General features: G+C 41.0%; 2 protein-coding genes across 2 annotated transcripts in view; both read left to right on the top strand.

Moving 5' to 3' along the window:
- The window catches only part of LOC140993671 (major histocompatibility complex class I-related gene protein-like), a 51,617-nt gene extending 44,214 nt beyond the window's left edge, over window positions 1–7,403 (top strand). The window contains exons 2-7 of the mRNA XM_073463179.1: window positions 2,778–3,047; window positions 4,135–4,413; window positions 4,729–5,031; window positions 5,129–5,236; window positions 5,474–5,491; window positions 5,656–7,403. Coding sequence (XP_073319280.1) covers window positions 2,778–3,047; window positions 4,135–4,413; window positions 4,729–5,031; window positions 5,129–5,236; window positions 5,474–5,491; window positions 5,656–5,705 — 1,028 coding nt within the window. The 3' untranslated portion in view covers window positions 5,706–7,403. The remainder of the gene's footprint in view (window positions 1–2,777; window positions 3,048–4,134; window positions 4,414–4,728; window positions 5,032–5,128; window positions 5,237–5,473; window positions 5,492–5,655) is intronic.
- Window positions 7,404–9,464: 2,061 nt separating this feature from the next.
- On the top strand, window positions 9,465–15,702 carry LOC140993670 (major histocompatibility complex class I-related gene protein-like). Its single transcript, XM_073463178.1, has 7 exons — window positions 9,465–9,565; window positions 10,919–11,188; window positions 14,095–14,373; window positions 14,682–14,984; window positions 15,083–15,190; window positions 15,428–15,445; window positions 15,610–15,702. The coding sequence occupies exons 1-7, from the start codon at window positions 9,493–9,495 to the stop codon at window positions 15,657–15,659; spliced, it is 1,101 nt and encodes a 366-aa protein (XP_073319279.1). The 5' UTR covers window positions 9,465–9,492; the 3' UTR covers window positions 15,660–15,702.
- The last annotated feature ends 208 nt before the right edge of the window (window positions 15,703–15,910 follow it).

Raw genomic sequence — 15,910 nt, 5'->3', positions numbered from 1 at the left:
ACCATCCAGCATTCCTAATGTTTTTCTTTGGACCCTCCCCCAATATCTCAAAACAGTGTATTTATGACAAGAATGACAACATGGTGAAAATACAGCAGCTCTATTTTTGAATAAACAGCTGTTGAATAAATGATTATTAAAGGCCCCAGATGTGCAAACAGAAGCTTTGTTATATGGGCTATTCACTCCACACAGGACACCAAAGAGGAACAATCAGATATGAGTTGGATCAAGTGATGTTGAAGGCTGATATGTTTGAAATCCAGTGTTTGTCAGATGCAAAGAAGCAGTTGAAGAAGAAGAAGCGTCCTTTTACAGACCGTGAACTTAAACTAATGATGGATCAAACTGACAGACGACAAAGAGCATTTTCTGGCTTTAGCAACAAAATGAATGAACTTGAATGGCAGAAGTGACAGAAGCTTTAAGCGCTGTGAGTTCAGAGCCGCAGACTTTGAAAGAGTTTAAAAAAAGCGGTCTGATTTCAGGCGAGACGTCAAGAGGAGCATCTCTGCCCACAGTGAGTGTACAAGCTCCTGGAAGAGGAGAGGGGATCCCTGCGCTCCCTCCGCCTGATGAGGGGTCATCATCATCATCATGGACCAGAACATCAGTACGTCCCTGAAGAAAACTCGCTCTCACCTAAATTGTGCATTGGCAATGTCCTCCAGCAACGCCAAAGCAGCTGTTGTATCATGTGGCACAGCCATTACGCACGGCTACAGCCCTTAGTGCCGTTTAAAGGACCTGATAACAGGTCACACCTGAAGGTATTCTTACTCCCAAACTATACAGGAATGACTTTGTCATATTTTTACATTAAACATATATTTAAGAGACCCATGGGAATGACTTAAATACCATTAGATCTCATGCAGAGATTATTAGATGGTCTTTTGAATAATTTACCAAAAAGTGGCTCAATTCAGTTGATTCTACCATCACACAGTTTAACCACAAAACCAGACCACAGACCTGTGGAGGAGCTTCACTTGACACGAGCTTCTCTTCAACATGATTTGTGCAAAATTGAGGAGTTTTTCAAATATTGACAGGATGCTATTTTTTGCCATGCATTTCTATTTTTCTGTATCTTTATCATCATGGTTAATGAGTAAAATTAGACAATTATTGATGTTGGTTCATTCATGAGGGTGATTTATAACTAATTCACTTTTAAAAGATACCAGCATGAATGTAAGTCTTACAATCAAGTGTCCCTCACTTGAACTCAAAAACAGACTCAGACAAAACAAATTCTTTTAGTCACTCAATCTCTGACTCGAAGCTGTTTTGATCTGTTGTTTTTTCTTCTCACCATAGTTGTGTGAAAAAGGAAGGAAGTGAGTGAGTTCACTGGAAAAACTGTTCCCTGTGGCTCTGGTTGGGTGTGTCTAAATTTAAGACTTTGCCGAACTAACTGTATTATTCACTGTTAACACTTTACTTTATGTGAGGGGTGTTGGTGAGGACTGGATCACTTGTAGGCGGTCAGGACTATTTTTATTCTCTGGACAGAAACACTCACTTTTCTCTGCGAGGACAAATAACAGGAAACAGCTGATCCAGCTCGGTCCTTCACTCACTCGTCTTCATCAAATCAAAATGAAAGCGTCATTGTTGTTGCTTCTCTTCTGTCACGTTTCATCACCAGGTAAGATCACATTTTAAATCTTTAAACTGTTTAAACTTCACAGTCCACTCGACTCTTTTGCTCCAAGTTTAGTTTCACTTCTGCTTCAACTTGATCAGACTGTTTTAACTGAATCATACTGATTTCATCATATTTCTGAGTGTGTATTCAGACTGAATGGAGGCTGTTTGTCCTGCACATTACATTTAAAACTTTTGCATTTTGCTCCTTCGCAGCAAACACACACACTTCATATCATATTTATATTTTCACTTAGCATCATATTTATGATTAGTGTTATTTATAAGCTCCTTTGTTTGTCCTGCAGTGCTACACTCACTGAAGTTTTTCATAACTGTATCAACTATAATCCCAAACCTCCCAGAACTTGTGGCAACACTAGACGTTGATGAACTTCTGATTGGGTCCTGTGACAGCAACAAAAGGCCACAATATTTGAAGGCTGCTTTACTACACAATATATATCTTGATATTTAAAAAATTGTCCTCAAAAGCACATTAATGCGAGGACTGGACAACAAAATGAAGTATCACAGTATATTTCACTAAATACCTTGATATACTTATTGCAACAATATTTCAGAAAAATTAACAATATTAACACAATGAGATTTCTGATCAATAATCAGCAATAATGTGGATATAATGACGACGTGGGTGAAGACAAGTATTAGAACAAGTAGAACAGTCTGGTGAGTTCAGAAAATGACATCAAGTAATGTCGCCTTTAAAACCAGGAAAAGACAACACTTATATCATGATATAACAATATCCACAATCTAAGATGACATATAGTCTCTTATCATAGTAACGGTGTAATATCAATATGTTGCAGCCATAAAGGATGCTCACGTTCATATTAGAAGGGGTACCCGATAGTTAAAAGTACTTTGAGTGTAACTTCTCTTTAAAGTCTGTCCAAACACCAAAATGCTTCTCAGTAGTTGGTGGGCCGTACTGAACCCTGGAATGATAGAATAGGTAATAGATAAGTTAGATAAGAAGATTCATGCTGTAGATGGCAGGCCATAACCTTAAGTGTTACCATGACATCATATTTATGAGGAGTGTGATGATGATGTGTGTATTTATACTGAATGTATGAACCTCTTCTGTCCTGCAGTGAAACACTCCCTGAAGTATATCTTCACTGCATCTTCTGGACTCCCAGACTTCCCGGAGTTTGTTGCAGCTGCAGTGGTTGATGATAATCTGGTGGTTTACTGCGACAGCAGCAAAAAGATAATCGAATTAAAACATGACTGGGTGAAAAAAGTATTGGAAGATGATCCGGCACAGTTGGAGGAGTACAATTGGGGATGTTTTGTGCGGGAGCCAATTTTTTTCAAAGCCACAATCAATAGTTTGATGCAGCGCTTCAACCAAAGTGGAGGTACAGTATGTACGATGTTATATTTCACCTTTTACTTCATGAACTGTTCTTTATAATTATAAAAATAATTTAGTAAGATTTGTATCAGAAATATTTGGAATTGATGTCATCAGCCTCCCTGGGCTGAAAGAAAGTTTTCATCATGCACAGTGAAAAAGACTGAATACTTTACTGACTAATACTGCTTCAGGGGATGACTGGACCACAGAACATCTGATTGGTGTGCACATTGAAACACGAGGATCCAAGAACCTTTAAATCATTTATTGAGTTGGGAATGCTCCATCAGATGGATGGATGAATGACAGGATGGATGATTTCTGTACAACAGCAAATATAGATCAATATATATCAATACATGCCAAAACTAAGTAAGACAAAAAGTGCATGAGAACAAAGGTAGCTGACATTATTAATGCATCCATGAAGGATGAGTCTTCTGTAATCCTTCACTGTGATTCTGTTATTCATAACAAAAAGTAAATACACAATAACAATACACAATGATTGTAAATCTAAATATACGCCGTGAGCCATATTTACAGGGTTAAGCTTCTCACAGGAGAGGAAGTAGGAATCAAACAACTCCAGATAATACACCACGGTCTGGTGGGAAGGCAGATACACATTATAAATACTGGCTGCATTTAAACATCACTTAAAAGATATAAACAATACATCATCTGGATGCATGTACACATAACTTAAAGGACACAACAACAGCGTATCAGGAACATGTTGGCAGAATAAGTTCAAACAAACTAACATGTGGCAGCATGGTCTCACACAGAGAAACATACAGGACACACCCAGCATATATGTCCTCCCCTTACTAAACTCCTTCCCTGCAGACAGGTAGGTGAATCTCTTCACCAGTCAAAGCCTCACACAACTGACGCTCGACTTGACTTTTTTTAACTCACAGAATATAACTATTATACTACACAACTAGAGAAAACTGTGTTTGTGTTAGTCCTCTCTATAATAGTGTGGACTCAAACCAGGGACGCTGCATCACTGTTCATTGTTGGCATCTTAAACCTTAAAGTGATGAGGTGAGGTGTTTCTCTCTCTATCTCTCTCTCAGGTGTCCACATTTTACAGAGGGTGAATGGCTGTGAGTGGGATGATGAGACCGGAGAGGTTATTGGTTTTAGTCAGTATGGTTATGATGGAGAAGACTTCATATCAATTGACCTGAAGACAGAGACATGGATCGCTCTAAAACCACAGGCTGTCATCACCAAACTGAGATGGGATGCTGACAAAGCTAGAATGAAAAGCATTCAGAATTACCTCACAGTGATTCACCCTGAGAGGCTGAAGAAGTTTTTGTATTATGGGAGGAGCTTTCTGCTGAGAACAGGTAGAATCACATGACCTGATGTAGTTTAATGGACACAATCATGTTCATACAGTCTGCTCAGACTGAACTGCTGTTGTGTTATCACTGCAGTCAGTCTGACATTACATTGTTTTCTCTGTTTATTTTCTGTAGCTGTAAGATTCAATGTTGTCCTAACCAATCAGTACACAATGACATTTTGGCTGTTCTGAAATTTCTTTCCATCGATGCTCAGACTGTGATAGCCAGTGTACACTTAGCATGAGTGAAGTAAGTTTCTGTGTTTCTGTGTGTCTGTGTTTCAAACTAGAAATAGTTTCACTGAACTCTCTCCAGAGCTTCCCTCAGTGTCTCTCCTCCAGAAGACTCCCTCCTCTCCAGTCAGCTGCCACGCTACAGGTTTCTACCCTCACAGAGCCTCACTCGTCTGGAGGAAAGATGAAGAGGAGCTTCATGAGGAGGTGGACCACGGAGAGATCCTCCCCAACCACGATGGAACCTTCCAGATGAGTGTTGACCTGAACCTTTCATCAGTCACACCTGAAAACTGGACGAGGTACTACTGTGTGTTTCAGCTCTATGGTGTGGAGGAGGACATCATCACCAAACTGGAGAAAGATCGGATCAGGACCAACTGGGGTAAGAGTGAGATCAGAGGGTGCTGAAGGGGAGTGCATGGGAATTCATGTTGAAAAAAACAAAAACAGTAATAATAAACTATTATTGTATTCAACAGTGAAGCCCAGTGACATGACCGTCCTCGTCACTGCTGCAGTGGTTGTTCTTGCTCTTGCTCTCATTCTCATCGGTGCTGCTGGATTCATCGTTTACAAAAAGAAGAAAGGTGAGAGAGAAAAAGGAAAGATTTCACTACTTTGATTTCAGTCTTTGAGTTGATTTTTTTTATTCAGGTTGCAAAATTAAAACCAGCATCAGAGAAAGTAAATACAGTCAGCACTAAACAGACTGAGTATAAACAGATACTCAGTCTGAGTGAGTAGAAGAGAGGAATAAAGTGACTAAAGATAATCTGGCATTTACAACTGTATCTGAAATGATTTGTCTTTTGTTTTGATTTCAGCCATTCGCCCTCCATCTTGTAAGTAAAACTTACTTTGGTTCTATTTCAGCTGATCTGAGTCACACTTCATGTTTTAGATTAAAAAAGTTTGACATTATTGTGCTGACGAACCTTTTCAACACTGTTTCCTGTATTTATTGTTTATAAAAGTTCAATATGGGATGTTTGTTTCTGACCTGCAGCTCCTGACAACAGCACAGAGTTCTCTGAGCGAGTGAATCCAGAGACCTGAATGACAAACACACTCAGTGACTCTCCTGGTGTCACTTTATTTAGCTTTGCAGAACTAAAGACAGTAAAAGATGGCTTCTTGCACTATAAGTACAGTTATATAAAAAGGACTGATTGAAAAGGTGGGACTGTTCTATGTTCTATGACTCTGATTGGTTGTTTTATTAATTGTCGTTTTCTGTCGAATTCATATTCAAAACAATCAGGGGACATCCTATGACCAGACTTTAGTTACAAACTATTTTAACTCTAACTTTACAACTTGTATTAGCTTTTTACTAATAGAGATTTAATTTAATCACAAAAGTTGTGTTCATCTGTGAAGATTATCTTGACGAACAAAACATTTAAGAATCATAAACTTGTGTTTGACACAGATTTCTTTTTGGCGATATTCCAAAATTAAATTAAAAAAACTCAGACTTCTTGTGGAGGGAACCAGGTCGATGCTAACTTCAGGGTTAGACTCCAAAAATGTGTTATTGCTGCACCACTCTATAGATGGAGAATACAGAGTTTGGTCTCTGGAGTCATGCTATGCAGGGTCGAAGTGAAGTCTGAACAAGTGAGTCTTGAGTCTTTTGCCGAAGATAGCAAGTGACTCTGCTGTCCTGACATTGGTTGGGAGTTTGTTTCACCACTGAGGCGCCAGAACAGAGAAGAGCCATGACTTCGCTGAGCGACCTTTGTTAGCTCTCAGCAATGGCGGTACCAGCCGGCCAGCTGATGTAGTGGAGCAAAGTGCTAGTGCTGGGGCGTGTGGTCTGACCAGCGTTTGGAGGTAGATGGGTGCAGTTCCGTTGACGGCCTTGAAGGCCAGTACCATCGTCTTGAATCGGATGCGGGCTGCAACAGGAAGCCAGTGGAGGTCACGGAGGAGGGGGGTCACATGGGAGAATTTGAGTAGATTGAAAACAAGGCTTGCTGCAGCGTTCTGGATATGCTGCAGCGGTTTAGTCGCAGTGGTAAGAGAATCCATGTGATGTGATTGCAGGGCCTAGTGATCTAGTGTATAGTGAAAACAGAAGTGGTCCTAGTACTGAGCCTTGAGGGACACCAGTTTCCAGAAAGCAGGGTTTGGACAAGGAGCCATTGCATATGACCTGAAAGGTGCGATTTGTCAGGTATGATGTGAACCAGGTTAGAGCAGAGTCAGCGATGCCAAGTTCAGCCAGAGTGGAGAGGAGGATTTGGTGGTTGACTGTCAAACACAGAAGATAAGTCGAGGAGAATGAGGACTGACGAGTGGGATGAGGCTTTGGCGGCACTGAGCGACTCGGTCACTGTGAGGAGGGCCGTCTCAGTGGAGTGAGCAGTCCTGAAGCCTGACTGATTTGGGTCAAGGAGGTTGTTTTGTGAAAGATAGGAGGACAGTTGGTTGTAGACTGCACGTTCCAGGGTTTTAGAGAGGAACGAGAGAAGAGATACAGGTCTGTAGTTTTGGATGTCAGCTGAGTCTAGGGTGGGTTTCTTTAGGAGTGGCTTTACTGTAGCTGTCTTGAAAGGAGATGGAATAAAGCCTGAAGTGAGGGAGGAGTTGATCAGGGTGGTGAGGAATGGCAAATTTACTATGAACTATGAATTAACTATGAACTTATGAGACTAAACATGTAAAATCCTTTACATTGATGAACATGAATGAATGTTAAACTCAAATGTGTTGTTCTTTCTTTTTGTGCTGATGTTTGTCTTTTCAATAAAACCCTCACATTTTAAAAAGTTTGGTCCACATGCTCATTTGTGACGACACTTCAATATATTACCTGAACATTCAGTATTCTCACAGGGGATTTGAATGAGGAGATTGATATCAATGTTAACTCTGAGCAGAGTTAGCTCCCAGACAAGGTTAGCTTAGCTTAGCATGAACACTGAAGTTAGAGATTAAACAGAGAGCCAGTATCTCTGTTAAAGGAGCCTTCTGACAACTAAAAAGCTGACTGACTGATGTCCTGTAACGCTTCACCTCTGAGGAGGTCACAAGATACGTTTAGAAAGAAAGAGAAACAAACTGAGACTGAGAGACTCAGAGTGAGATACATGTTGAAACATGTTTATTCACAGTAGTGATTTGATCTGATGGTTAACACAGATGAAATGTTCAAGCAACATACAACAATAATAGAAATGACTTAAATACAGAGGTACCCTGAGAGAAAATGATTAAATGTTACTATATAATACTGTTTATATGGGTTTATTACATTTATTTCAGCTGGTAAAGTGTCCTGATGTGGGCCTTTAAATGTATTGCTGCTGTTAATATTTGTATGGTTAATGTGGCGAATGACACCAGAATGTCCTATGTTTTGAAAGGCCTTTGAACGCCTCAGGTTTCTGTGACTCGGGTTCTCATTTGTTTGGGCAGCTGTCAATCATTTTCTCTGTTATTGGGGATTAACCTGTCGCATTGTTAGAGGGGCGGGACTGGAGGGAAAGCGAGGGAAACGAGGAGAGAAAGAGCTGCGGAGAGAAGCGGAAAGACGTTAAGTCCGAGCAAACTGTCAAATAACTTCATGGAAAAGTGTTATTTACCGTCATCAAGCGGAAGTTTATGCGAGTGTTTGCTTTATTTTGTTAAGAGTGTAACCGAGCGTGTTGTAGAAGTGACGGCTCGTTACTGGCGCAAGCTGAAGACCGCGATGGGACTGTTGCTAGCTGTTAGCATCGCTAGCTGCTAATCAGGAGACGCCGCGGACGAGGTTGGACATTGGACGTTGCCGCGGCTGCTGCAGGACGGAGGAGTCGGTGACGGACCGAGCCTCGGGACAGGACCGAGCCTCTGGACGGGTCTGTGGTCACGTCGCTGCCTCTGGGAAGAGGTTTTGGAGGAAATTGCTGGACCGCTTTTCCGTGGTTCGGGTGAGTATCCTGACCTGCGGTTTCAAGGTGGATTTCTATATGAGCTCCAGCTGCCACCATCACTGGTACCGACTGAAACACTACACAAACCCCGGGCTGTTACTATGTAGAAGGTTCCTCATGTGACTGTATTTCTTGGTTATGAGCTGATTCAAAACAAAGGAAAAAGATATGAGCCACAAGGTTTAGACATTAAAACTGTTTATTATTGCTAAATCCTTGTTTGAAGGTGTTTTTCATGCTGATGATGTTTATATGGAATAAGCTGTAGTTACGGTTAAAGTCAACTGCATGGGAAAATTAATGCTCATTAACAGTATAGTTGCAATTAAAAAACTAACCAGGCCTCTCTGCAATTTAGCCAGAGTCATTTTCAATGTGTGTTAATTATTGTAAAACATCCCAAATTACACATTTTAGTATCTCTCATCAATTCACTCCCATGCAGTCTGATACATAAATGGGGTTTTCATGAAAATCATGAAACAGAGTTGAGTGAGAGGGCTACAATAGAAAATGTCTTTATACAGTATAGAAATTTAGTTCTTTATGTGATTAAATGTGTTGCAACAAAAGGGACAAAAACTTCTTGAACACATTTTTAAAAAGATAATCATCTCAGGTGTGTTCAGACTCCTCTAAATAATGTTTAACACCTCTATCTATATCTATATACACCTCTATATCTGAAAATACATTATTTGAGTACAAGAACTTCAATTTATTTTGAGTTTACAAAGACCAAAGACCACAGGAAAACCTTCTGAAGAAGTTTTACCCCTGTCTAAACCTCTCATCCCCGCTGGGGGGAGCTAAAGACACAGTGAGGGAAGGAAGGAGGCGTGTTATCCAAATAGAAAACACTTCCTCCCTTTAGTCGCACCATGAAGACTCAACTCCACTGACTCAACTCAGCTGTTAAGTGGATGAAACTTACTTCTCATCAGAACATGAAGATCTTCATTCTCTTGCTTCTCTCGAGCCACTTTGCATCTTCAGGTAAGATAACTTTCCTTGAATTACTTCCTGAAAGCAGTTTATGAAACACAGAACAGTTCAGCAGTAAACTAGTGACCTGAAGCAGGAGGCTGCTTAACTTTATATTTCAGATCAACGAGTCTGCCCAGCTCAGGGTTCAGATAATATGAAAATGAATTAGGATGTGCCTCTATAGTTCCTAAATAACTTTGATTTGTGTTTAACTTTGGAACAAGCACAGATCCAAGTCTGTTGTCAGGAACATACTGTAGTCCTAAAGCCTGTATTACTGTGCTGTGTTACTGGAGGCTGTATGTTGTAAGTGTGGGGTAAAACATAGGAGACAGAGGACTTCAGACATCATACCAGCATTTTACTACAGTTTTAATATCTGAATATGTCACAGACACGAAGACACTCTTTCTTTTACTTTTACTTTGTCTTAGTCACTCCTTCTCGTTCCACCTCCGGCTATCTCGCTCTTTCAGCGGTGTTAAAACAAATAACGTCATCATATGTTTCTATAATTATCAAAGTCAAACACTCCATGTAAACAGACAGAGCAGGCAGGAGCAACGCAGCTGCCACACAGTACACAGGCATCCAGTGTGTCCAGCCTGTTAGGTGGTTCAGGTAGATGTGGACTGACATTGATGTTTCACAGAGTTGTTCTTTGTTTTTTATTGAGTGCAGGAAGAAGATAAGCTTCTTAATGATGAGGCAGTTATAGAAGATGATCAGTTTTATTGCCCTGTCACAGGATCAGAACAACTGTCATGAACAGTAGAGGACTGAAAAACAACAGTCAGTGAGAAACTTTATTGAAAGTCATTCCAACAATATTTGAGAAAATAAAATGAACAAAATGAGATTTCTGATCAATAATCAGCAATGTGGATATAATGAAGATGTGGGTGAAGACAAGTATTAGAACAAGTAGAACAGTCTGGTAAGTTCAGAAAATGACATCAAGTAATGTCGCCTTTAAAACCAGGAAAAGACAACACTTATATCATGATATAACAATATCCACAATCTAAGATGACATATAGTCTCTTATCATAGTAACGGTGTAATATCAATATGTTGCAGCCATAAAGGATGCTCACGTTCATATTAGAAGGGGTACCCGATAGTTAAAAGTACTTTGAGTATAACTTCTCTTTAAAGTCTGTCCAAACACCAAAATGCTTCTCAGTAGTTGGTGGGCCGTACTGAACCCTGTAATGATAGAATAGGTAATAGATAAGTTAGATAAGAAGATTCATGCTGTAGATGGCAGGCCATAACCTTAAGTGTTACCATGACATATTTATGATGAGTGTGATGATGTGTGTATTTATACTGAATGTATGAACCTCTTCTGTCCTGCAGTGAAACACTCCCTGAAGTATATCACCACTGCATCTTCTGGACTCCAAGACTTCCCGGAGATGGTTGCAGTTGCAATGGTTAATGAAAATCTGGTGGCTCACTGCGACAACAGCAAAAAGATAATCGAATTAAAACAGGAATGGGTGAAAAAATTATTGGAAAATGATCCTCACCAGTTGGAGGAGTACAAAAGAACATGTTTTGAGTGGAGCCCACCTTTTTTCAAAGCCCAAATCAATAGTTTGAAACAGCGCTTCAACCAAAGTGGAGGTACAGTATGTACGATGTTATATTTCACCTTTTACTTCATGAACTGTTCTTTATAATTATAAAAATAATTTAGTAAGATTTGTACCAGAAATATTTGGAATTGATGTTATCAGCCTCCCTGGGCTGAAAGAAAGTTTTCATCATGCACAGTGACAAAGACTGAATACTTTACTGACTAATACTGCTTCAGGGGATGACTGGACCACAGAACATCTGATTGGTGTGCACATTGAAACACGAGGATCCAAGAACCTTTAAATCATTTATTGAGTTGGGAATGCTCCATCAGATGGATGGATGAATGACAGGATGGATGATTTCTGTACAACAGCAAATATAGATCAATATATATGAATACATGCCAAAACTAAGTAACACAAAAAGTGCATGAGAACAAAGGTAGCTTACATTATTATTGCATCCATGAAGGATGAGTCTTCTGTAATCCTTCACTGTGATTCTGTTATTCAAAACAAAAAGTAAATACACAATAACAATACACAATGATTGTTAATCTAAATATACGCCGTGAGCCATATTTACAGGGTTAAGCTTCTCACAGGAGAGGAAGTAGGAATCGAACAACTCCAGATAATACACCACGGTCTGGTGGGAAGACAGATACACATTATAAATACTGGCTGCATTTAAACATCACTTAAAAGATATAAACAACACGTCATCTGGATGCATGTACACATAACTTAAAGGACACAACAACAACATATCAGGAACATGTTGGCAAAATAAGTTCAAACAAACTAACATGTGGCAGCATGGTCTCACACAGAGAAACATACAGGACACACCCAGCATATATGTCCTCCCCTTACTAAACTCCTTCCCTGCACACAGGTAGGTGAATCTCTTCACCAGTCAAAGCCTCACACAACTGACGCTCGACTTGACTTTTTTTAACTCACAGAATATAACTATTATACTACACAACTAGAGAAAACTGTGTTTGTGTTAGTCCTCTCTATAATAGTTTGGACTCAAACCAGGGACGCTGCATCACTGTTCATTGTTGAAATCTCAAACCTTAAAGGTGACATATTATGCTCATTTCTGCTTGTTGACATGGTTCCTTGATGTCTAAATGGAATGATAGTAACATGCTTTGGTCGAAAAAACCGAAGGATTGAGCACAGCAGGGGTGTTTACACGCCAGTTTCACAGCCCTGTTTTAAGCGGCTGGTTTGAGTGCCTTTCCCTTTTATGCTAATGAGCTACTGCGTGCGCCGCCCACCTCTTCCTGCCGGGCGGAAGACGTGAGGACGGCATCGCGTGACCATGGCAACGAGCTATACACATTTGCGAAGCAACTTTTCTGTGTCCATGCCTGCATATAACTGATAGTAGCACAGCAGACATGTAGCAGCTGACCCCTGTCTCCGGCTCCAAAACAAAGTAGTGATTGCTTTACTGCAGGTAACGTGCAGGTCACTGTCCTTTAGCACAACATGCTAATGAATTAACTTAGCTCACCATCCGCGAACAACTGAGACATTTCACCCCGTCTCCTCTGCTTTTTTTTTTTTTAATTATACTGTTTTAATCCCACAAGGGGAAATTCTTTTTATCACTCACGTTATACATGCATGCACACCCACACACACACACAGTGTATAGAGGAGAACGAGTGAATGGGCAGCCATCTGCAACGGCGCCCAACGAGCAGTGTTAGGGGTCGGTGCCTTGCTCAAGGGCACCTCGGCAATGCCCAGGATGTGAACTAGTATTCTCCATTACAGGTCCATATCATACTCTTTTTTTTGGTCCGAGTGGGACTTGAACCGGCCACCTTTGAGTCCCCAAGCCAAGTCCCTACGGACTGAGCTATTGCCGCCCCACGGATATTGCTGCTTGTTCACGGAGGAACAGTACCTCACCGTCCGCTAACAACCGAGACATTTCACCCCGTCTCCTCTGCTTGTTCACGGAGGAACAGCAGCCCAACGTCCGCTAACAACCGAGACGATTTCATACAATCTCCTCTGCTTGTTTACGGTAGAGCAGTGGTTCACCGGCCGGTTAGAAGCGATAAAATCTCAATATCCTAATTCATTTTCTCAATTCACTGTCATGTTTTAAAAGAGTGCTGATATGACAAATCGTGAATCCTACGGCCAGTAAGCCCAACGTTGATAACTTCGCGTTAGCCTCATATTTACATCGACGGTTAGCATTAGCATTAGCATTAGCGTTAGCGTTAGCTCATGTGCTAAACGGCCAAAGTAACACAAACTACACTGTTTTTTAAATACTTACAGTTCCATCATTGACAGTGGGTATGAATCCATCTTTTAAGGGACAATCTTGTTGCCAGTCCAGCTTCCAGCCCTGACCTGGTTGCTGAAGCAGTCCGACGTGAAGTGACTGGCACAGACGTAACACTTTTACTCACTGAAGCTGGGACGTTTCCCTGATAAATAAAATGTAGCCACTTCGCTCTGATATCCTCTTTGGTAGGGAGGCCATGTAGCGAAACAGGAGGATCCGTGCATCCGACAACAGAGCAGCAGTGCTCGGCTTTCGGGTTGTACATGGTAGCGGTCAGGCTGTCGTGTAGAAGTTAAGCGAGAACGAGAAAAATGGCGGATCTTCGTCCAGGTAGCTGGCCAAGTGTGGGAGGAGATAGCCAGCGCCAGGACTGGAGTATGCAAAAGACCGGATTGTGACGTCACAATCCGGTCGAAATCCAAACGGCTCGTTTAGAGACCCAATCCCTGACTCCAGTAATTTACGAAATATTGACTTAGTTGTCGAAAAATCATGCTTAAGGGGTGGGGAGGCACTCCGGATACGCAAATATACATACTAAAGCAAGGAAAAAGTGAGTTTTGCATAATATGTCCCCTTTAAAGTGATGAGGTGAGGTGTTTCTCTCTCTGTCTCTGTCTCAGGTGTCCACATTTTACAGAGGATGAGTGGCTGTGAGTGGGATGATGAGACCGGAGAGGTTATTGGTTTTAATCAGTATGGTTATGATGGAGAAGACTTCCTATCAGTTGACCTGAAGACAGAGACATGGATCGCTCCAAAACCACAGGCTTTCATCTCCAAACTGAGATGGGATGCTGACAAAGCTAGAATGAAATTAAATCAGTATCACCTCACAGTGCTTTTCCCTGAGTGGTTGAAGAAGTTTTTGGACTATGGGAGGAGCTTTCTGCTGAGAACAGGTAGAATCACATGACCTGATGTAGTTTAATGGACACAATCATGTTCATACAGTCTGCTCAGACTGAACTGCTGTTGTGTTATCACTGCAGTCAGTCTGACATTACATTGTTTTCTCTGTTTATTCTCTGTAGCTGTAAGATTCGATGTTGTCCTAACCAATCAGTACACACTGACATTTTGGCTGATCTGAAATTTCTTTCCATCGATGCTCAGACTGTGATAGCCAGTGTGCACTTAGCATGAGTTAAGTAAGTCTGCTCAGTCTCAGTGTTTGAAACTAGAAATTGTTTCATTGAACTCTCTCCAGAGCTTCCCTCAGTGTCTCTCCTCCAGAAGACTCCCTCCTCTCCAGTCAGCTGCCACGCTACAGGTTTCTACCCTCACAGAGCCTCACTCTTCTGGAGGAAAGATGGAGAGGAGCTTCATGAGGAGGTGGACCACGGAGAGATCCTCCCCAACCACGATGGAACCTTCCAGATGAGTGTTGACCTGGACCTTTCATCAGTCACACCTGAAGACTGGACGAGGTACGACTGTGTGTTTCAGTTCTCTGGTGTGAAGGAGGACATCATCACCAAACTGGAGAAAGATCGGATCAGGACCAACGAAGGTAAGAGTGAGATCAGAGGGTGCTGAAGGGGAGTGCATGGGAATTCATCTTGAAAAAAACAAAAACAGTAAAAAATAAACTATTATTGTCTTCAACAGTGAAGCCCAGTGACATGACCGTCCTCGTCACTGCTGCAGTGGTTGTTCTTGCTCTTGCTCTCATTCTCATCGGTGTTGCTGGATTCATCGTTTACAAAAAGAAGAAAGGTGAGAGAGAAAAAGGAAAGATTTCACTACTTTGATTTCAGTCTTGGAGTTGATTTTTTTTATTCAGGTTGCAAAATTAAAACAAGCATCAGAGAAAGTATATACAGTCAGCACTAAACAGACTGAGTATAAATAGATACTCAGTTTGAGTGAGTAGAAGAGAGGAATAAAGTGACTAAAGATAATCTGGCATTTACAACTGTGACTGAAATGATTTGTCTTTTGTTTTGATTTCAGCCATTAGCCCTCCATCTTGTAAGTAAAACTTACTTTGGTTCTATTTCATCTGATCTGACTCACACTTCATGTTTTAGATTAAAAATGTTTCACATTATTGTGCAGATGAACCTTTTCAACACTGTTTCCTGTATTTATTGTTTCTAAAAGTTCAATATGGGATGTTTGTTTCTGACCTGCAGCTCCTGACAACAGCGCAGAGCTCTCTGAGCAGCTGAATCCAGAGACCTGAATGACAAACACACTCAGTGACTCTCCTGGTGACACTTTATTTCGCTTTGCAGAACCAAAAGATAGTAAAAGATGGCTTCTTGCACTATAAGTACAGTTATTTAAAAAGAGCTGATTGAAAAGGTGGGACTGTTCTATGTTCTATGACTCTGATTGGTTGTTTTGATTGTCGTTTTCCTCCTCTAATGATGTACAGCTGAGGTGATGCCAGATGATGCAGCTCTAATTATCATTCAGTGAGAGAGAGTTAGC

This window comes from Pagrus major, chromosome 3, assembly GCF_040436345.1.
Source record: "Pagrus major chromosome 3, Pma_NU_1.0".
Lineage (NCBI taxonomy): Eukaryota > Metazoa > Chordata > Actinopteri > Spariformes > Sparidae > Pagrus > Pagrus major.
Note: the sequence above shows the minus strand (reverse complement) of the source record. Positions and strands in the feature narration are given on the sequence as shown.

What these genes read in the sequence shown, in the direction of transcription:
- LOC140993670 (XM_073463178.1), top strand. Translation starts at nt 9,493, where the DNA reads ATGAAACTTACTTCTCATCAGAACATGAAGATCTTCATTCTCTTGCTT. An exon ending in GAGCCACTTTGCATCTTCAG is followed by an intron (nt 9,566 to 10,918) that starts GTAAGATAACTT and finishes TCTGTCCTGCAG; the next exon opens with TGAAACACTCCCTGAAGTAT. An exon ending in GAGCTTTCTGCTGAGAACAG is followed by an intron (nt 14,374 to 14,681) that starts GTAGAATCACAT and finishes AACTCTCTCCAG; the next exon opens with AGCTTCCCTCAGTGTCTCTC.